Consider the following 23,720-nt stretch of genomic DNA (forward strand, 5'->3'; position numbering starts at 1 on the left):
GTCCAAGGCCCCTCACGCACATTCATTTTCTGTTCAATATAATGAATTAATTCAGGAAAAATGGCTTTTAGGAGGAAAAATACAATAAAATCATGCAGCAGATAGTGGTTTATTAGTTTTCTGCTTCTGAATAATGTCTCTATATACTACTCCAATATAAATAATGATAATTATCCCCCTGAGGAGGAGATAATATGTGGTAAGGGAACCACTCCATTGGGCTTAACCTCCACAAACGGCAGTAATGACAAGTAGACAGAGTTCTGGACCTCTGCAGAAATGTGAATTAACTTTGAGTTTGTTTAATTTCCATAAATTTTGTTGTTCCACCCATACAATAATAGATACAGCTATTGCTGTATCTGTTCCTCATTGTAATTCTGGGCAAATTCTCTGCAAGTGCTTTGTGCACAGAATGACTTAACCTGATATGACTTTTTTTCCTTTCTTTTTTCCCCACACAGATCACCCCTGGCAGCAAGGCAGCACAGTCACAGATGAACCAAGGGGACCTTGTGGTAGCCATTGATGGAGTCAATACTGACAGCATGACCCACTTAGAGGCCCAGAACAAGATCAAGTCAGCCAGCCACAACCTGAGCCTCACTCTTCAGAAGTATGTTGATATAAGTTAAAGGTTTTGCATTCCTAAGGGCATCCTATGAAACCTGTAACTAACAGTTATAGGAGTTTTATCTTTGCCTGTTACATTGATTTGAAGTGTTCATGGCACAGATAGGAGATGGAAAGCCAAAATTTCCGATTCTTGTAGAAATTGGGATGGATTCTTATAGAATTCAGTAAGGTTGATAAGCTAACGTGAGTATATATGTGTTGAATTTAGCCTGTTGAATACAGATGTAATTCCATATCTGTTCAGGCTTCTGTTAAACATCACTGTTGGATTTATTTTTTTCTTTTGCTTATTCCCATGTGGACAATACACAGGTTTTTTTGGTCAATTTATGAATGAGTACTCTAGACAGACTTTCTCACAGATGTGATAAAAGTTGTCTTGCCATTGAGAAAGCAGAATGTCTTCACATAACAGTTCTTTTAACTTTTCAGGGTTAATGTTGCTTGCTTTCTAGGAAACTTGTTCTCAAGTTAGATAAGTTTGCACAGAGATTTTCTGTCATAGTTGCATTAATATTTAAAGCTCCATAATTATGTAAAGCAAAGTAACTGCTATATTTATTGCGTTGTGGAGAAGATGATTTTCACACAGGCTATGCAAAGACTGGTACAGAAAGCAGGTTATAACGTGGAAGTACAATTTCTGAGAATATGCCAGAAAATCTCATACATGAATGTGCAGTAGAGCTAAGCAGTATCAGGAAGAGACCAACACCTAAGGGAAAAAGATCTTTAGCCGAGGTTTCCAAAACAGAGCAGAGTACTCTAAAGCAAAATGTATGGCTGAATTTCCCACACGGCTTTAACTCTCAAGTTTGTCTTTAAGTGGGTGTTCCAGAGAACGTATAAAATAAATACCCGAAGTAGAAAGATGCTAATAAAATTGCAACGTATTTGTTAGCTTCTGTGAGAGCACTGGGTAGACATATATTTCCTGGAAATGTATAACTTTTATATTTCTTGGAAAAGATTTTAAATTGAAGCTCCTCAGATTTTCCAGATTTTTTTGAGATTTTTCTCAAAGGTCTAGCTGTTTCAGTGAATGCAAGGGAAGTAGGGAGATGCATGGAATAATTTCTGCCACCTTGTATGCTATGCATGTGTGCCTCTAGTGTGCTTAGGCAAGATTTTCAGCCAAAACTAAACAGACACCAGGAGCCTAATCCTAAATGTGATTAAATGGGCTTTATATCAGAAGCCAGAAGAAAATGGTCATCCAAAGTTGTTGAGGGAAGATGGGGCACTATCTTGATGCCTGTAGTTGAATTCCACTCCAGCCTCTTTTTGGTCCGTTATAATGAATGCTGGTGATAATAATATATTTATTATATCTTTTTAAAAAATATTTACTTTGTTCTGGATTATTTTGTATTTGAAAGTTAAAGAAAATCCTTTCTTATAATTTATTTTGGAACTTCCGTCTGCTTTTCTATTGGATCCTTGTGTTTTTACATTGAGAGAAAATGTTTCTTACTGTGCTTTGACTTTTTGCACACTTGGAGTTAATTTTCCTGAATATTGGACCTGAAAAGTGGTCCAGTGGCTGCCTCTATCAGCTGGCATTTAAAACTACAAACCATCAACTCTCCTGCCACACAGAGGGAAGGATTCCCAAATCTGTGACTAACAAGAACAGATTAACCTAATACATGCCACAGATGCAAGTCATTTAAAACCCTTAATTTTGATCAAGTGTTGGCAGGGGTATTTCATGTGAGTAATTGTTGTGCTTTTGTACTTGCTGACCTCTAAATTACAACACCAGCAACTCCGGTAGCCACATAATTTAAAAAAAAAAAAAAAAAATGTTTTGCAGTGTCCAGGACAGCTTATTTATTTTTGAATGATTGAAGTAATTGTTAGTTTTTCTTAAAGCTTTGGCAGTCTGAAAATACTTTATTTGTTGTGGTATTCATTATTCTTTGTCCACATAATTCTAGTGGAAATATCATTATTTATTGCTTTCCTGCTCTATCTATTGTTTGTTTTGGTTTTTTGAGGCTTGCCTTGTTTCTTGGTTCCAAAACAATAGTATTTGATTCAGTTAATCAACTTATGTGCATAATGAACAGCCAAAGTAAACAGTAATGGAGTGTTCCACAGACTGAAAAGTGCTTGCATAATAATAGATGTAGATGAGTTAAGATCCATTTCAAAGAGAAGAAAAATGGCGCAAAGTGATATCAAATACTATTAAGCACAAATAGGTCAGACAGCTTCTCACTCGCTAACAAAGAACTTTCACAGATGATGCATTTGCTCTAACCTTATACAATTCCTAGAATCTCCTCTTCAGTATGACAGTTGCTTCTCAGTGTGAGCTATTAGTTTGCATTGGTGACCCACTCAGCCTCACTAGAGTTATATGGGAAAAACGAATGACAGACACTGAAACGTAAGGATTTTTTTAGTAGTGTTGTTTCTTAGATGATATGGGGCTATTCAGAGAGTTGTGCTCAGAGGCATTAAGCTGGCTTTCCCTGTGCACAATTCAGTATTTATACAAGGTAAACCCTATCAGCGTGTGATCTCAGCCAGCTGACGTATGCATAGAACCCTATTAAAGACCCAGTATCCCAATGTCTTGAACAAAAGGCATCTCCACAATATTTGGGATTTTAGATTAATCTCACCTTGAAAAATCATTTTTCCTAGGCACTGATAGGCTAATTTACCTAAGTACAAAAAGATTGTGGCAGTTTGGTCACCTGCCCAAAATTTACAATGAAATACACCTTTTTTCAACAAAAAAAAAATTTACAAAGGTTGTATTGGTAAGAAGGAGAATAGTTAACATGAAAAATACGGGAGCAGTCACTAGTAATAGTAATTTTCAACCAAATAAGAACAAAACAGGAGAAAGGCAAAATCTCCTGGGACTTGGTTACCAGGAAAATGGCTGTACTAAGAGGTAATTTTTACTTTTTTTAGACATGGCTTGTAAGCAATGAAACTGGAGTGGAGTGTTCTACTACTATGGAAAAACAAAGCTAGTTTCCATGAAGATCATAGAGATGGGTACGCTTAGTAATCTAATTTGCATAAAAGTTTGGAAACATTGGAAATCCTTTCAAATGGAAAAAGAATGTATGTGCATTAGGAAATTGACTGTTGTGATGGAAAAACTTAAGCTCCAAATTTTGATGATCTTGGACATTTATATGAAGTCAGTCACGTGGCTCCACAGAATATGTTTCAAGGTCGTGGAATGCCTTACCAGGCAATCTGTGGCTGTTCGCTGTTGCAGCACTGGAAGTAGAAGTTGAACTTGCTTGTTTAGTCTATAAGGCCATGGAAGAAGCAATGGAACGTGAAATCTAGACATAAATGCCCTGAGACAGAAAGTTTTTTATTTTTCTAATGGCTCTTGGCTCTCAAGAGCGATGGCCTTTCCTTTTATTGATCCTGGCCATGAAGGTTTCATGAGCATTGTTTATAACCTGACAGTTCAGAAAGTGTTTGCTGCTACTCACTTCTATTATCACACCTAAGTTCCCTGTGGGGTTTCTTTTTCAGGGTGGGGAACTGGTTATTTTTTATTTGGCTGTCAAGAAAAGCTGTACAGGGTGTCAGCATTTGTGCAGGGCATCAAATTGCAAGATGTCAAATGTAGCAGAAGGGGAGCATTAAGAATGCCTATTTGTACTTGCCTGCCTAAACAATGAGAGTCTGCACTTCTCTGGCTATAACCAACTTATGTCTTTCTTCAAGTACCATCAATCTGCACTGCTCACGGTACACTAACATAGCCCTTCAGTGAGTGCTTAGTGTGCAGTGCTGGCCTGAGTGGAATTCTCCATGTTTCAGTCATGTAGATAACCCATTACGGGTTCAGGAATTTGTGGGTGTCAAGTTTTTTTCTGACAGCTTCCTTCTCTAAACTCCCTGTTAAATTTGTTCTCATCACCTCACCCATGCTATGTTTTCACATGCAACCACAAAATTAGGATGGAGGTCTCGCCAGCTATGCCAGAGGTTTGATCAGGCAGCCAGAACTTGTCTTGCTACTGGCTTGAGTGAAACACTGCATTTTCTGACTGCTCATTTTCAATCTCTGGCTGCCTAGTTCTCCAGAGCCTGCAGCATGCCTCCCTGTGCTGCTTTTGGGAAGTTAAAGGATGCACACAGCCAAGTGGCAGGGAGTTGAAGTATGTAGACCGTTCCTGGGGAAACAGACCTGTGATCCAGTGGTGTGGAAAGGTATGAGACCCTCCAGACCAGCTCTGCTTCCTTTGGTTTAGAAGACAAAAGAATACATCTAGGAAGTGAATTCTCTCTTGCTGCAGAAGAGAGCAGCAGTGAGGGGAGGAGGAAAGAAATTCCTTTGGCACTGTGCACTATTACCCAGTAGAACTCTGTGAGGCATGATAGTATTCAGGCAGACAAGGATGATAACTCTGAAACGTTAGATACCTATGATACCTATATAGATGCAGCTTGTTCCTTAGAAACCTACATTACTGTGGATGTATTGGGGGGCATTGGTGCTACTTCTGCTAGACAATGCTATGGAGGACTATGATCATACTCTATAATAACCTCAGTTGTGGTGGAAAAAGACATTGCTTTGCTTTTAAACTTTTTGTGACCTCCTGGAGTTTAGTTCTCAGTCATTTTTCAGTATCAGTTTCTAATCAGTTACTTGAGCTACACAGCTGCCCCCAGGCATTTTAGTTCTGAGCCAGTCAAAGTTCATCTTTGGCTGGCTGTCCCACATATACCAGGCCATAAACTTATCGTCCTACAGCATTCAGTAGGACGATAAGTTCTACATTCAGTTCACAGGTGAAAAACGAAGTGCATGCAAAAATCTATTTTTATTTCATACAAATGGGTTTCTTTTTTAAATTCACAGTAAATGCAATGCACAAAAGTGCAATATTATTTGGCAACACATTTCACCGGAGCATCCACAACATTCATTTGATCTTAACTCAAGGAATCTGATCAGCCCCTTTGGAAAGGATTCACCAAATGTACTGGCTTAGTTTTGGAAAGTTCTGTAACATGAGTGCACCTCATTCTGCTAGCACAAACATTCCTGTGACACTCTAAGACTCCTGCGTGGCGTCACCCTGTGCTGCTGGGGAGGACCAGGAGGGAGTGCAGACTTTCTGTGCCTGGTGTGCATTGGCACAGCCTCCCCAGCCAGGGTATGCCAATGATGCTACCATTCACTTCCAGCTAGCCACAGTCGACTGTCTTTTGCTGGAAAATCATGAGCTAAGTGATCCTTTTCTCCAGTGAAAGGGAAAGTGTCAGAGGCAAAGCTGTGAGAGACTTGCGGTAAATATTTAATAGCTTTCCTTTTTTGTGCAGCACCAAAAGATGGCTGATCCTGCAGTATTTATTTCAGGCCTACTATAAATAAAGCATGTGGTGACAGCAAACTGCAAGCAAGGGGAATTCAGTGGTTATTGTAAACTGCTTTCTTTTGTCTAAAGCTGTGAATAGTAACCAATTCTGTGCATGTTTTAGGTCTGCTGATAGGCATGTTTTAAATCAGAGCCAGATTTAGGCTGCATTTATGCTCAGAAGAATTAAGAGGGTATCTATCCCAGTTTAAGAGTAAATTAAAACTATATAAACAATATTGATGAAAGCATGGTCTGAAATAGAGGTATTCAGACTGTTCTGTAGAAACATTTCCTAAAAGCATTGTAGGAGATGATTAGTAAGAACAAACAGAAAATGAAAAAAATGTATTTGGAATTTTTTTCCCTTCTTTGATCCCATTACATTCATCAGACTACTGATGTTTTCATTCAGGGACTGTTTACATACTGGAGGTAGAATCTGAGCCCATATGAATGTGGGCTTTTTTTTTTCCTTGAAAGGAACAGTAATGACTAATGCTAGTGATAATTTGCTAGTGTTCGTGTTCAGCACTGTGAATGTATCTCCTGAAATCCATTCTTGGAGTGACTAAGCTTTTCCTGGTTGTTCCTGCCTTTCTGACTGTAGTCTTAAAACTATGGGAACTGAATGCCCAATACCAAACAACTGCTCCTTGGATGAGGCTGCAGCAACATTTTTACTCAGGAGTCCCACCTGGGAATCAATAGCCAGCATAGCAGCACTTAAGTTTAGGGAAAAGGGACCACATCAAGACCCCAGTAAGGATCTCTGAATTACTGGGTGCAGAAGTGAGATGGTTGTGACCATGTCAGACTGGATTAATGGTATGAATGCCTGCCTCCTATGAGAACAGTGTATTTTACAGCTCAGCCTTAAGTGTTGACAAAATGTGCCATTTGCATTTAGAATCGTAGGATCATTTAGGTTGGAAAAGACTTAAGTTCATCAAGTCCAACCATTAACCTAGCACTGCCAAGTCCACCACTAAACCACGTCCCTAAGCACCACATCTACCTGTCTTTTAAATACCTCCAGGGATGGTGACTCAACAACTTCCCTGGGCAGCCTGTTCCAATGCTTGACAACCCTTTTGGTGAAAAAAATTTTCCCAATATCTAATCTAAACTTCTCCTGGTGCAACTTGAGGCTGTTTCCTCTTGTCCTGTCGCTTCTTACTTAGGAGAAGAGACCAACACCCACCTCACCACAACCCCCTTTCAGGTAGTTGTAGAGAGTGATGAGGTCTCCCCTCAGCCTCCTCTTCTCCAGACTGAACAACCCCAGTTCCCTCAGCAGCTCCTTGTAAGACCTGTTCTCCAGACCCCTCACCAGCTTCGTTGCCCTTCTCTGGATACGCTCCAGCACCTCAGTGTCCTTTTTGTAGTGAGGGACTCAAAACTGAACACAGTATTTGAGGTGCGGCCTCACCAGGGCCGAGCACAGGGGGACAATTACTTCCCTAGTCCTGCTGGCCACGTTATTTCTGACACAATATTTGATAACATTTCACTAGAAATTATGGACTCCTCATAATTCCAAGTACAAATGTGTTCATATTGCCATAGAGATGTAGCCTGAAATTAGATGACACTTAGAAAAATCAGAGTATAAGAAGAAAAAAATTTTTAATGAAGGTTTGTCCTTTAGTTCATTCCCTTGAGTTCTACAGAAATCATGTTTAAATATTCCAGTATGATTCTCAGCAGAATTTAAAGGTTAAATAAAGAAAATACTGGCTAAATATCAGAAAGAAATAAATTCAAAGCTGGTGCAATGTTAGATATTCCATGTGATGTTCACTGGAATAATTATGGTCTAGACTTCATGAAGTACTGAGATCTGTGACCATGAGGACAGTCTGTGTTGGAGCCCTCCACAATTCACTCAGTGAGCACGTTAGTCTGTAGGTAGCAGCCTGTACCTGTATCAGGAGAGTTATTACAAAAATTTACTTTTGGAAAGGTAAGAAAAGCAGAGTAGTCAAACAGCTGCTTACGGGCTTTACTGAATCCTAATGTGTATAAATTCAAAATTTTAAGCAGATTACTATAAAAAGGAGAGCAACACTAATAGTGGATATGACATGTGATACTAGTTAATTTTGCTTAGTTGTATGACTCTAGAACTTTTGAGATCCATCTGCCTCCAATATCCAAGGTTTCGTCCCTGAATTTCTGATGCTGCTGTGTACTCAAAGCATTAAAAACGACGTATCCTACTAGTGGGTTAGGGAGGTTACCGTGCGAGCTGAGAGGTGGTCCTCCCTCACTCCTTGTGAAATAGAGGTGAACCCCATTGCATGCCCAGTTGTCTCTGTGCGCAGGTATGAGAGGACAGCAGGATTTGTTAAAAGATGTCAGGCTAGCATTTGGACAGGGCTGTCAGTTACTGTCTGAGTAGCAACATTTAATGCTGTTAAAATTAATGAGCAGCTTTTTCCATGGAGAATGAAATAAAATATCAATGTCAGTCACTGCAATAAATATAAATATATTCCTTACATGAGCAATTTAATTGCGTGGACTGCTATTTACACTCACTGCATAAAGTGTCCTTGTTAGTTTTAGAAAAGAGCCTGGAAACTGGATATATGCCAAGGCTTTAAAGGGCAATGAAGTTTTCATTACAATAAGATTCTACTTAGGGATTAGAACTGTTCTCAGAGTGCGTATCACTTTTTTTTTCCCCCGAGAATACCAGCTTAGAGGTGAGGTTAAAAATCATCGTTTTATTTGTCTGATAAATATTCTCTGGATGAGGTAAAGATGATCTCCATGTATATCCTATCACATATTGTGTTGCACTCACCATGGAAAGGTCAAGATGGGTATCGCGGGCACATCCCACCAGAGTCAGTGGGCTGACACAATTTACTAAATACACATGACAGTTGTAAGCTTTCAGACAAATAGTTATTGGTTGCATTCTGCAATGAGGAAGTCGATACCTTACCCAAAATGTTACAGTAGCCAAGAAGGTCACAATGTATTGGAGCTGGGACCTTTTCTTATTGATTGACATTGATGAGCTTAAGTGTGGACATATCAAAATGTAGATTACACACTTGAAGCTAATTGGAAGGGATAATACAGTATTTTTAAGAAGTGGAATGAGGAATTGTTCAATCGAGGAGAAAAAACTAAGGCTTTAATAGATCAATCTCGTAATGCATCATTTGTACATGTGAGGTTCGTAGTTTCCTTTGGATCCTTTTTACTCTGGTGTTTCTTGCCCACCAGCCCACTACAAAAGCTGTCAGGCCTCATTCTTGTTTCGGAAAATCTTAATCCTTGGTGGCCCTGCTGTTTCTTACAGCAAGAGCAGAGACACACCAAGGTCTGTTTTGCCTGTCTTTTAAGCACGTTCAGGGGTTGGCTGCCTCTTTGTGTCTATGCTCGCCCTGGCTGGTGTCTGTTGCAGCATGGCCACGCTGAGCACAGGGCACAGGCTGGCCCTGTGGTGTTTCTGCATTACTGTAATGGCTACTTCAGACACTACTTGAGTACCTCAAAAGGAAACAAATTCATTTGACAAGTCCTGGCTGACTTTCTTGACTTAACAGTCTTAAGACATAGAGTTACGTTTCTAGTCAAAGCCTCTCAGATGCAGGCATTAATGGAAAGTTCATTGAAGTGTTTTAGCTTGGAAACAGAAAACGTAAGGCCTAAGTGAGGCAGACTGTAGTTAAGATCTAATTATCCATCTTCACTAATTTTTCCCCTCCCATATATGTCAATTAGAAATGCTCTAAAAGCTGTGTGGCACTCTGTGAGGTCCACATCTCAAGTAAGAGGATTTACAGGAAAACCAGCTAAGTAAATATGCTTCATCAACAGCTTCAGGAAACTAAATAAAGTCATTTGTGGTCAGGATGCTCAAAGTATCCTGAGTTAGGCTTTTGATTTTAGAAAAACTTGAGTGGCAAGAGGAAAAATAGACTTCATCTACATAGTGTTAGAAATCCATTTGGATTTGGACAACACTTGAACTCCTTTATCAACAGAAGGCAGTTACAAAGCTTTGTAATATCCTTTTGTGAATCATCATATCTTTGAAGTTTGGCTGTCATTCCACGATTCTGGAGCTGGCTCCTTAGGGTGATGCTCTCCAGCAGTCCCCAGTGCTGCTCTGAAATCAGTACCTGGATGACTCTCACCCTTAAGGAAGCTGTTAAGAAGCCAAGAGAGGCAGGACTGCAGTGGAGCCTGACGATACTTGCGTGGGGGTAGCCTAAGTCTCAGTTACACCATCTGCATGGCAGGGAAAAATTGAAGAGGGGAAATCACTATGGTTTTACTTTAGATATTTTTCAGCTAAAGAATTTACATAAATATTTTTGATGCTTGATTCTTGAAGAATGATATTTATTATGTTTACTGGGGAGAACTGAGTCACATCTCAAGACCAGGATATGGTATGCTACATGCTAGCACTGAATCTTTATTCAGTGCCTCTTCTGCTCTTTATTAATAATAGCTATCTCTTTGTTCTACGCTATTAGATCCTTTCATAACCCACTTTTTTTTTTCTGCTCTTCTTAAACTGACAGATTATTTTTTTATTTGTATGTTTACGTTAAATAGATTTCTTTTTAACATCTCTAACTATAAATAATCAATATAATAATGAATTCATTAATAATAAATAACTATGCTGAACATAGAAATTTCAAGTGAGACACTATATCTGGAGGTTATACACCATTTAAGCTTTGATCCCTCTCTGATAATTTTTATTATATTTCCTTTAACACCATTCTGTAGAGCTAGGCAATCCAAATTCTGACACTTTGATCAGTAATAGCCATAGAAAACATGTAAGTGAGAAGTAGAAAGTAAAAAGAACCCATATTCTGCCTCCAATAGAATCCTGTTTCAGCCTACTTAAAATTTACTTGTGAATCCTATGCTATGCAAATTGAGTTGGTATGGATAGCTAGAAAACCTGAGCGAAACTCCTATAATGAAATTTGAAGTCAAACGTGAATTTGGATTGGGTTAACGTAAAAAATTCAAGTCAGTAGTATCATGATTACAATCCATGGATGAATGGTCTCAAGCAAAACTAGTAAAATATCATATTTGAAAAGCAACTTAGCTGTGAGAGAGATTTGAATGATAATACAGTGATGTCAACAAGGTTTTGCAAGCTACAGTAAATCACTGTATAACTGAGTGATCTATTTGGTAATTCAGCATTAAAGCAAGCTCATTTTCAAATTCTTATGATCCACTTATTTATTAGAAACAAAGTTATGGATTTGATATAAATTAATGTATTTTTTTTTCAACAGTGTTGATGGCGATACACCTCTACATGCAAATTCAATCCATGACAGCACAAACCAGTTCTATAGCTGGATGACATGTCCTTAGGACGAACCCACCTTTCTTTATGGGTTACCTGAATTTTTGATAGCAATAAGGAGAGGAGAGGTTTGGAAATGGTTTAAAAATAGTGCAAAGACAGGAAGAAGAGGACAGCAAGAAAAATAACCTGCCTGAAAAAAAGGTGTCCTTGCTCTGTGGAGGCTAAGTGTAAAGCTTGCTATGTGCATCGGGTGCGTGCCAGGCTTGTGCTCGGCATCTGTGCTTGGTACTCTTGGAGAACTGTCGTGGACAGAGCAGAGCTGCAGGGATACTGGCAGAGCCTCCCCATTGCCTGTAGGAGCTGCTGGGATGGAGGAATTTTAGGGTTGGTACGGAGTCAACTAAGAGGCGATGGCGGCATTGGTTGCTCTATTAGCATAGTTGCTCTATTCAGGAGGGAATAGGCTGGAGGGCAGAATGTGGGGCAGTTCAAGAAAGGAAGGATTTTGCACAGCAGGAGGGAGGGGAAGAGTAAAGAAGATGCAACAAGCACTGTGCAGATGCCACAGAAGTAGAAAGGGTCAGAAGGAGACCAGGACAGTGGAATTTGCTTCTCCAACATTTTTTAATATGTACTTCTTTTCAAAAACCTCAGCTTTATGCATACTCTCTCCAGTTCCCTTCCCTTCCCAGCTTCTTTCCTTTTTCTTTCCCTTTCTATCCCATAGTGTTTGGGGCTACCCCTGACTCAGATCCCTTCTAAAGGAAAATGGGTATTACATACTTCCAAATTCTCCTTCATAGATTGTTTTTTTGGATAGTAGCTTCCCTTTAGGTTGGTGCCATTTGTGCATAAGAAGTTTTTGTCCATGTATTGCTGTGGGTATGAACACTGGGGCTGGAAAGCGTGATTGCCTCTCTTGCAATCTGAGTGCGGCACAATGCAGGGAAATGGTTAACAAACCAGCCATCCAGCCACTTGCTGATATTTGCATTCACCATTGATACAGAGAGTGCAAAACTGCTGATGGAAATACTTTTCAATTTTATTGCAGGCACAAATGATATCCTGAGAAGGAAAGCAGATCTTATCCTAGCCCCAAAGTGATCGCAGTTATATCTGAAGTATTGTGAAATGTTCAGGGTTTTGTCTGTGTGATTCTCACTGGAGTCACTTAGACTGTTTGCTGATGTCCCAGGCAGGGCTTAGAGAGTTAAACCATGGTATCATAAGACTTAAGATTCTCTGCGCAAGACTTAGAAGAAGCAGCTTCTGTTTGGCTACTTACTTCACTGTTCAGCTGAAAATTTAACTGACACATTACTGATCTTAGCACTTATTAAATGGACACCTCAAATTAATAACCATGAGTAATTTAGTCTGTCTCTTTTACATCTCTTCCCTCCCTCCCCGTTACTCCCACTAAATTGTCAGGAATATTATTGCATTAAAACAAATACATCATCAGAAACCCAATTCTGCATGCTCTGTTCTTTTGCAGCCTGCGATGTGCTCACCCACTCCAGTTCAGAACGACTCCATTTTAATTAGGTGATAAGTAAAGTATGTAAAATGTTTTCTAAGCATTTCTAACCCTAATCTAATCTGTTTTATTACCTTTCCATGCACTTAACTCTTTTTCATTTTCTAGTGGTTGAGATATTAAGACAAAATTATTAAGTTGTTCAAAAAAGTACAAATAAGTGCTCACGTGTAATAAAATGAAAGCAAAAGCTTATGTAAGAAAAGAAAGGTTGGTTTTTAGCTGCGTCCTGAGAATTAGAAAAGGGAAGATAGACACTGACTGGTGAAGATATGAAATATGAAAAAGCCACATGAAAATGAAAAAGAGCTATTATCTGTTAGATCATGTCACTTCTCTGCAAGTACAGGGTTGCGCTCCCCTGAGGACACATGTTAAGCTGAACATGTTAAGCATTGCAGAACTTCCTTAGGCAGGCAGCTCCTCTTAATGCAGATGACTCCTAAGGAACCTTTGTTGGGAGTGCAAAGATACCAGCACTGAAGTCAAGTGCTCTTCAATTAAAGATATATTTAGGTAGGTAGGAACAAGCAGAAATTTTGACAGCCATATCAGCAGTGCTATCAAAATTGAACTGCTTTGCAAAACTACATCCATCCTGTTTTTGAACTTCATTAAGAGAGAGAACCAGTACTGAGGGAGAGGGGAGGTGTATCTGTGGAAACGAGAATTAAAGAATTAAAAAAATACCAGAATGATGTATTTGGTCATCATTAAAACTCTTTTGAGTTTTCATTTTGAAATGAGGTTTTTGTTTCCATTTTTAACTTTGAAAATGTAGAACAAAATGTCTAAAAGCAGAAATCAAAGTAATTGCTTCAGAAAAACAATCTTGATGGTACATTTCAACATAGATCTGAAATTATCGGTGTCATTTGTGAAATTTGGACTTTCATCCTCCTTATAGCCCTACTAAGCAAGTACACTCCCTGAGTGTTTGCAATAAAATAATTTTGCAATCAATGGATTAAAATGTAAACCTGGACACACAGATTTGCAACACCACCATCATCACTTGAAAAGCAAACTTGTGTTGCGGCAGGCTTTGATTCATCTAGCAAAAGAGGGAGGGGAAAAAAAATGTCCTGAGCTTGCAGATGTTTTTCCCTGAGGAGTAATGGCTTTTACGTAAATAATCACTTTATTCTGTAAGTGCATACACTTTCATTCCACAAATGGACTTCATCCCTTCTGTCCTTTTCTCTGGTGCAAGCCTCTGCTAAATCTAGCAAGCCTCACCATTCTGTTTTTAAATACCAAAGCTATAAACATACAGGGCAGAGTTATGTAGGAACATCATTGTTTTAAAGTAACATCTTGAAACCTCGAAGTCAGCGTGAAATAAAAATCTTGGTTGGATAGCACTGTGAATTACAGATGTAGCGTATCAGTAACCTGCAAGAAGTAGAGCTTTTCAACATCATCTTCTGTGGTCAGGCGATGAGTGAGGGGAAAAAGACAAACAATAAACAACAGAAGTGATAGAGTAGTCTGGTAAATAAATTCCTTTGCACTACAAATATTTTCCAGTTATGCATCAAACATGCAGTGTGTGGTTGTTTGCTATACCTCTGTACGTGGCAAATGACGTTTACAGTGCTGAGCAGCTTTGGCTCTCAAATTTACGATCGGTGAGCAGAGCAGAGGGGACACAGTGTCTGCTCTGCCCTGCTCTGCTCTTGAGTATGCCCAGGTCCCCCATGTAACTTCACAGAAATAACTGGCTGTACCCAGAAATGACACCAGTGGAAGGAGGATCAGAATCTCCCCGTAAATCTCTGTCTGCTCATAAATTGTCACAGACAATTTTCAGCAACTCTGGGCTGCGGCTGATTTTTTTTTTTCTTTCTCTTTTTTTGCTGACTTTCATGATACGTGTGAATGTGGCATGAATGTGATTTATTGTTTCTCTTTTTGAGCTAAAATGGTTGGAAGAAGGGTTCTCACTTCTGAGGGAAAAATCAGTTAGTAACTGTCCTGAGGAAAGTTTGTTCTAGGCAGTTAGTGATTAGCTCTTGTTCTTAGAACTTGAAGGTATATATTTCTCAGATAATTATATCTTTGGGAGCATATCGTGATATATTCCAACTGTGAGCATCAACGTTAGTGCCTTATACAATTTTCTAGCCTCTTTTTTCAGGAACACTTTATGTCAGTGTATTTCAGCGTTTAATTACCTATTGTTTAACAAAATGCCAGTTTTCATTGTCTCCTCAAATGGTGCTCATTTTCATAGTATCTCGTTGTGAGTTAGGCATCTATTACATCATCTTCGTTTTCAGCTCTCGAAGTGGCATAATTTCCTTATGAAAGTCTTCCAGTTCCTGTAAGGATTACTCCTTTTTCCTAGGTCTTTTTTTATTTGTTTACTCCTGCTTACGGAAGTATTTTATATGTGGCAACTAGAGCTAAATACACAGCTCAATGTGAAGGTAGGTATTAATGCAGGGACTGCCACTGCGGATGAGCCCAGTTTTTTGTCCAGCTCAGCTTTCTGTCTCTGATAGATGCCACTGGTAGACACTTCAGAGGGAAGCCCTCGGTAAGGAAATAATGAACCCAACACAGAAGGCCTTCCACTATCAGTTTTTTAAGTTGTGCCATGAGAAATGAGAATCTGTACAGTTTCTTATTTTTTTTTTATCCAATCTAAAGCAGCTGTTTGGGTTTTTGTTGTAAATATAAATATGTAAACCTTTCTGATATCCTGCTATTTTTGTAGTCTCAATGATGTCTTGTGACAATGAATTTTACCTCAGGTTTATCAAGTACTCTAGGAACAAATGTTTGCTTTTATCAATTTTGTATGCGTTGTCTTTTCAATTTCACTTAATGTCCAGGAACGTAGCTTTATTTCCCTTTTTCTAATATTCATTATTTTCTAGGCCTCTGTAATGTCTTCCCTTATTTGTCTCCTCTCTAAAGCAAACAATTCCAAATGTCTCGGTCACTTCTGCTTGATTTGTATGGTTGTAATTTGTATTTGTTATGGTGTATTTTTATTTCATTTTTGTACCTGTCCTAATTTTGAAATGTAGTTTTTAAAGACGAGAATTCCAGGCATAATCCTGATCCGTAGGTTGCCAATAGGCTATTACTTATATAATTCTGATTCTTTTACCTGTTCTTACATTTTTTATTTCATTTTCTCTGGTGATCTCATGGGCACTGGGAAAATTTCAGGGGGATGTTCGGCACTATGCAGGTTCTTGCAACACCTCCCACAAATACATCTTCACACTTGAGCATCTTAGAATGCTTCAGTTAGCATTTGTCACTGTGCTTTCTTTGTTGTCGTCCAATGAAAGGGCAAACTGTGTTTTCAAAGCATTTTTGTGGGCTTTATATTTGGTTTTTAAATGATCACGTATGTGTGATTGATTTGTCCAACACAGGTGAAAGTCAGGCATTTGGAGTGGAGCGTGGTTAATTCAGCAGTGATCTGCTCCTTTTGAAACTAAATTGCCTGAAATGAAGCCCATGTTTCTTCCTGCAGAGAGGTTTAAGTTATAGCAATTGCTATACAGTTTAAGCTATTAACTAGTAATCTTTTGAGGAGTTGATCTTGAGATGCCTCAGTACCAAAGTTTAGTCTCTGCATTTTAAGATACTTCTAAGTCCCTTTTTCCAGAGTGCTGCCCAAACCTGAATTTATCTAGTTCTGTCTGACTGGCATCTACGAAAATGCAGTTTGTCACAAGATACTGGAAAATGGATGATCTCCCAAGTCAGAGGATGCTTCTGTAACTGGTGGCTTTTCATCATTCAGAAAAACTATATCAAACTTTTTCTCACAGTTAAGACCTTTGCAAATGAGGATGTAGAAAAAGCATGATGATGACAAAAAAAAGGCTAGGCTATGCTTAGCTTTCACTCCTGGTGAAGCAGCATTTTTTCATGAAATTAGAGCTGAAAAATAGGACTCCAGGTTGCTAATCTTTTTTTCCTTTTGTTGTTTTTTTTTTTGTTTGGTTGGTTTTTTGTCCCCAGATCTAAACGTCCAGTGCCAGTTTCAACCACAGCACCCAGAATTGACTCTCCCAGGGCTGTTATTCCGCACCAGAAGGTATGTGACATTCCTCCTCAGCCAAAGTTAATATAATTTGTATCTACCACAGTGAAGGCGAATACCTGCTACAGGAAATAGCTTTTGCCTACCCCAAATAAGTAAACATTGATCGAATGCACGGGCAGTAAAACTGTCACAATGCAATGTAGTAGGGATCTGTATTTTGTTAATTTTTTTATTAGAGGAACCAAAGCATCCAGCTATCCTCTGACATGATCTGGTCTAGCCCATTCTGAGCAGTTTGTTTTCATCTAGGCTGCAAGAGGCTACCAAAGCTTCTCAAAATATACATTTGCTATTGTAGATTCTTGGGGAAAAACCATTAGACTGTGCCTCAGTGTGTCCAAATCCTGATTACAGCTGAAAAGACACTGATTTGGAAAGAGGACATTAGGGCATTTGAAGGCTTGCATCGTATTGCATTCTTGTCACAGTACTCAAAAGACATGATAGTAAAAAATAAAGAGGATAAGTCAATATAATGAATAACAGCAAGTGGCAGAGGAAATGGATGGCTTGGTTTCTGTTGTCAAACTCATCATCTTCCATAAAATAAATGTTCATGTTAGAATAAACAGCATTCATTGGCTGCACCTGGCAACTCATCATCTGTATCTTTGGAGGCACTGAGGAACAAGGATACTTAAAAGATGGTATCTATCCTTAGGCTCTAGCACTGGATAGGACATTTGTATTGCTCATGCATTTGATTAGATAAATGGAGAGGAGGCAAAATCTCCATTGCTGCAACTTTACCCCTTCTGTGAGTGCCAGTTTCATGCCTAGCATGTAGTATAAATAAACACGAAGATCAAAATTAGGGGAATTAGGTGATGTCCTATTGGTTTTGGCAGTTCTGACTTCCACAGATCAATTTCAAGTAATTTTTATAAACACCATGCTCTCCAAATTCAGAGCTCAAAAGGTAACCTCATCCCTGTAACTGCTGCAGATATGTTCAAACTAACAGAAGACAATGCACTTAGGGAGAATAATTTGATTCGATCTTATTTTGTCAAATTTTAAATGAACCTGTCTGGTCATATATTAGTTGAGATGGAAATAATGTTAATTTGCTCTGGATCTTGTCAACTTTTTGGCAAGGGAAGATGAAATTAAGAATTTACTTTGCTCAGAGTTGTGTCTGCTTATATCATGATTTTATGAAAGTTATATTGGAGAAAGTTATTGGAAGAGTCACCAAACAGTACTGTGAAATTCCTAGAACAAAAATGGTGGATGATTTAGTTAGACTGGTGTTTGACTGCACCAGAAAGTAAAAGGAACAGGAAGGGGGAGAGAGTACTTATTTTCCCCCAGAACTACACAGAATGCTGTTAGTTTTCAAGGCAGCAAGTAGACATGTCTCTTCACAGTTATTCACCAACACAAGACTGACAACTATCTTTTGGGTCCCTCAAGAGCACCTGTGCAGGTATGACAAATTTGCCTGCTTCCACCACAGGCACATAAAAGCTTTTTCTACATCAGATTTCCATGATGGTGTTGGTGCATTTCTTCCCTGGGAAGTGTCAATTTTAAAATTACTGCCATAGGTATTCAAAGCTGTTTTTCTCCCTTAACTATCCACCCTATAGAAAAGTTAACTCCATGCACCTCAGGTTTTTTTAAAGGTCTTAGCTTTCATGCCAAAGGCATTTTTATAAAGTCACTTTACATTTCCTATTTTAACCCTTCAGAGCAAGATGAGGATCAAAGGACTCGACTCTCTTTCAGGAGCATGTTGTCTCACACTTGAGCATTCTGTGCATCGGTGCTTAGGAAAGGTTTATAGGAGCTGCTGGAGGCAGCCTATTCTGAGTGGGCCACAGGCAGTACTTGCAGCTGGAAAAGAGATTTACTGGAACCTTTCTGGAGGAAAAGGGTGGCATCTAAGAGAAGGTATGGTGGGAAACAGGGCATCTAGCAATATTCAGAAAGGTTATCTTAAGTGTAGGGCCCTTGGCCCAGGGGCAAGAGGCAGCAGTAGAGTGCTGGAGTGGGGGGCTCTTTGCAGGTCAAGAGGAGTGACATTTGTGTCACTAGTTACACTAGTAGGCAACAGTAACTTTTAACTGAAGAAAAAAATCTTCTCTGATGGTGGTTTGGAAGAGAATGAAGGTATTGAACCATTGGAGAAGTATCAAAATCCAGAATAAAAGGTCTTTACTGATACAAACAGTGGTATGGGGATGTTGCAATAAGGTATGTTACAGTAAATATACTTTAAAAATCAAGGTTTCTTTGCTTGTCCCTTCATTATTTCTAGTAACAGTACCACTGTAGAAATAAGAATTCTGTGGCACATAGGCCACAGAACAGGCCATAGACCTCCACATCACTGCTTGACAGTGTTTAGACTGATGGTTCTCACGAAATGAATTTGAATGCATTTCAAAAAACAGCAAAAAACTACACTACAAGACAGTCACAACAATGTTGTCCTCAAACATCGAGAGAAGTTTTTCTCACCTTTCTCTGAGTCAAGGTTAAGGCATGGCAATGTTAGCTAAAAAAATCTGCACGTGCAAGTTTAGTGTCTAGTTTAAACTATAAATTCTCTTGTACATGATCTGATTGCAGCTTCCACTAATTTTCAAGCATGTATTTCTTCTTTGACTGCTATGGTCATGGCTTTTCGTGTTTTAGAAAAATAAGCATACATTCTTTTTACAAAGATGTAAGGAAGGTATAGAAACCCCAGAGTTCTTTGCCATGATAGAAATTTTTCTATATTCCACAAGTAACATGCATTCTCTCCTTACTTTCTTGAGCTGATCAATGTTATAGATGATACAGGTCTGCAACCATAAACATGGCGTCAGCCGAGCTGTAGGGCTATGATTGGAAATAAAAGTTTGACTGATTTGCAGTTTCACTATTTCCTTATCTGACATTAATCTCAAACCTGAAACAATTTTCATTTAGTTTAGTCAAATCTTTTTGATTTAAGCAAAAGATTTAGTCAAGTCTTTTGCACAGGTGTGGCATAGCTGGAAGAAAGAGCATAACTAATGCTGAAAGCATTCAAGTAACAAGAAGAGTAAGCATGAGTCCAAGGATTGAAACTAAGCCATCATCAGTCAGTGATTTCCTGCAGCTTTTCAGAGGGGCACAACACAGATGAAGATTCGGCTCAGTGCAGTTCAAAATGTTCAAGTTGAAGCTTTTAAGGCTGAGCATAGCTTTAACATTTGTCCCTTTGCATAAAGGTATTAAGACAGCCTCTTTAATTTTAAAAATACGACTGTGTGTTGTCCTGTTTATGAAACAGTGCTGAATAGACTTATTTGAGTCCCAGTGAGGATCTTGTAATACTTATGATTTGTTTCCAGCCAAATTTGGGAACCTATATAGCGAAGAGCAAAGAGTTGAAGACATGATTGACTTTTTAAGTAAAGCGTAGGCTGGAAGTGCTGGCTGATCCAAAAGTTACTTGTTGGATGTCTCTGAGCAGAGTCACTTAATGCCATGGTGCCTCTGTTTCCTTCTTTCTGTAGAAAGTCTAAAGCAACAACTGCTTCTTGGGCATGTTGGGAGGTCAAATTTATTAGCATAGCATTAAAATTGTTCTCCCAGAAGTGCAAAAGGTGTGAATAAAGACTGTATGGTCAGAGTAATAAGATAAAAAGAACATGGGCTGTCAAAAGAAGAGAACCTGAAAAACTGGTATTGTGTCTTCTGATACAAATTAGTTTCTCGCTTCTCTGATACATAAGAAGGAGCATTTACCTTTCATAGAAATTGAATATTTATGAAGAAAGGCATAATAATATTTCAGAATGGAAAGCGAGCTGATTCATAGCTTCCCTCTATGCCCGAATGTTTGAGACTCTCTACATTTATCAGTTTTAAGCTCATTCACTGACATTACACTGGGAAATTAAAACACAGTTTTCCCCTCGTAGTGAGGGATTGCTGAAGAATCACAGCATCTTTCTGGAGGGAAGCAGCCCATTGCCCAGTGTCGGAGCCTCCTCTTCTGGTCGGCTGAAGGGTAGCATCAGACTTGCATAGTTTGAAATGTTAGCTTGTCTTTCCAGCCACGGAGACTGAGAGACAGAATGCGATGAGAGAAGTGCGAAACACGGGAACGTTTGTTCCTGTTGGCTGCATTTCCTGCGATGCAATGCTAAAAGCTGTGCTGCTGCTCACCGTTAGAAATCTGACCTTCACATGCAGAAATGGTTTCAGAAATGCTGCATTGATCTGGTTTTGCCACTGATCTCAAGGAAAAAAACAAAACCTAAAGTATCACTACTGGGAATAAACTGAATGAGAGCGTCTTTGTCCATCACGGCAGGACAGAGTTAAATAAGCTGATTATTGACCAGTAAGTCTTTAGAGGAAGTTATACAGCTGCTCTCTTAGACACTTCCTGCTTCATCCCTTTCCCCCCAAACACAGGGGAAACAACTGCCTTAAAACTACCATGAATGTTAACTCAAAATGGAGAATGCTAACCTGGCACTGCTGGTTTCATAGGAATTCTAGTGTTGAGTTACCAGCGTGCCGGTATTCCAGCTAGAAATGATTTGAGGAGTGAAACCAAAACTCCATTCCTGTCAAAAAAGTGAGCAAAATCATCAACCATTGCTTTTTATGGCAGTCCGGTAATTTTCCCTTTGCCTACTGTTAGTGTCCAGTAACACCAAAACTGTGAAACCACATTAGCATTAAGGAAATATCTGGCACTTCTCTCATTAGCAGTTGAAACTGATGCTTTATAATCAGATCCCCTTGCACGTCCTTTTGTTACGAGGTTTGGAAAGGAAACCCACAGTTAACTTAGCTAAAAGCCACAGAGTTTTCAGGGTAACAAACAAATACGATGCTGGCATATCCCTTTTCTTCTCTATTGCCTCTGTTTTGTTTTGCTTTGTTTTTAATATTTGTTTTGTCCCTCTCTGCTAGCATGAAAAACTCATTTGCACAAGTGCTCACTTAATTTAAGAACGTGGCTTTGTGCATTTTGCCTCTTTTTACCACACAGTTTTAGAGAGAATCCCTGTTTTCCATTTGTTTAATGATGCTTGGAAGCTCGCAGTAGGCCACTTAAAGGCTGGTTGGTTGCTTTTTTCTATGTCAAGGTATAATGACTGAAGGATGTAATTCAAATGGATTTATTTAAAAAGGCATGGTCTGAAAAATGCTTTTAGGATTATCTATTTTTACAGCCTCAGGCAGCTATTAATGCCAGCTAAAATATCTTCCTGTTTATTACTAAGAAAAATGTTCTCAGTTCATTTATCTGCCTTACATATTTGATTCAAAATGTCTTAAATGTATTTAATGTTATGATTAATTATATCCTTAGACCTTTAGGGGTTTTTTTTGCAATTAATTTTAATTAATCAGGCCGTATTATCTGGACTCTTCAAATGTAATCTCCTTCAACGTGAATATGCAATACATAAAAATCCAAGAGGAGAATATAAAATATTTCTCTTTCTAATGAGCATTAGTATCAAAATCAGTAAACGACTTTAATGGTAACCCATACTAGCAAAAGTAGAAAACCAAAGCCAGATTGGCCTCAGGCCTATGTTTCATGCAAGGCTACGGGGGAGAGGCGTGTAAGCTGTTGGAGACGGCAGCTGAAGCAGTGCCAGCCCAAATGAGGCAAAACGTCACCGCACGCCTGCTCTCGTTCTGGCTTTCATTGAGGGCAGGGCGTGGGCTCCATCCCTTCTTCAGGATAGTGTCCCTTGCCTGTCCCTGTCCCCCAGAGCTGGACTGCAGCATGCTGGCAGCATTACTGGCGGGCCTCTCAACTGTGAGCATCACAGCATCTGGGTACCGGTTATGGCTGCAGCGTATCCAGGTCCAGAGGGAGAGGTTGAAGGGATCCTTCTCCTGTAGCAAAAGCAATGTAGCCCAAGTCAGGCTGGAGCCAGGAGCTTCACAGGTAAACAACAAACTGATATTATGGCTCTAGAGAAATCTGTAAATTGCCGAGCATTCAAGTAGTTTGTTGGGTACTGCAGCTATAGAATTTTATTTTTTGTTATCCAAAGCACACAATTACAGCCAAACAAAAGTGAATTTGAAACTATATAGTTCATTATTTTAAAACATGTGCTGATAAGTTCCAGTACTAAGGGTGCTAAGTTCAAAAGGCAAACATTAAAGAGATGTTAAAAATAATCAGTGTTAGAATCTTGCTCTTCATGTTCCAGTTACTTTAGAAGTTAAAGGATAAGAAAACTGAAAGTGAAGGCATAAAATGCCCTCCTGAAAGTGCAGTTTGTATTCCTCTTTGATAAAATTGTGAATACTGCAGGTAGGCAGACTTCCAAAAAGTACAGACCTGTGGTCACTACACACTGTCAGTAGCTGGAAGGAAATGAGGCAATTTAACCCTAAGGGTGCTCTGTGCTTCCCAGGAAGTGCCGAGTACCCTCCAGTCCCCGGGATCTAGATGGTGTTGCACCCTTGAAACAGTGACAGGGTGTTTTAGGCAACATGACCACAGAAGTTTTACATGAACTCATGCGACAACTTGTTTCCTGCATCACGTTGCTATAAAAGCAGTATTTTTCTTTTTTGATATTACCTTTCATTTTGGTTTCACTCAAGCTGCATTAATAGCAAATAATTTATGAAACTGAAGCACAGTACTGCATTTTCTAGGATGAGGTTTTGGTAGAATGTTTCTAATTTGAGCACCAGCACAGACTTCTATGGGTATCGCTATTGTAGGACAGATTCTTGTGACTTTGGCCAAGGCAATACATCCTGCTGTCCTAGCTGGGAATATTATCTGGAAAAGACTGTAGGATCATACACTCATCATCTACATAC

At 39.1% G+C, this 23,720-nt stretch overlaps 1 protein-coding gene across 2 annotated transcripts in view; it reads left to right on the forward strand.

The window, feature by feature from the left end:
* Nucleotides 1-23,720, forward strand: part of LDB3 (LIM domain binding 3) — a gene marked incomplete at both ends in the record, with an annotated part of 75,550 nt that overhangs the window by 30,743 nt on the left and 21,087 nt on the right. Inside the window, 2 exons of one of the 2 annotated variants that reach the window (XM_082002165.1) lie at nucleotides 465-616; nucleotides 16,838-16,939. In XM_082002165.1, coding sequence (XP_081858291.1) covers nucleotides 465-616; nucleotides 16,838-16,939 — 254 coding nt within the window. The remainder of the gene's footprint in view (nucleotides 1-464; nucleotides 617-16,837; nucleotides 16,940-23,720) is intronic. The other variant, XM_082002166.1, reaches the window with a different exon arrangement.

Source organism: Phaethon aethereus, assembly GCF_964289735.1.
Source record: "Phaethon aethereus genome assembly, chromosome: 7".
NCBI lineage: Eukaryota > Metazoa > Chordata > Aves > Phaethontiformes > Phaethontidae > Phaethon > Phaethon aethereus.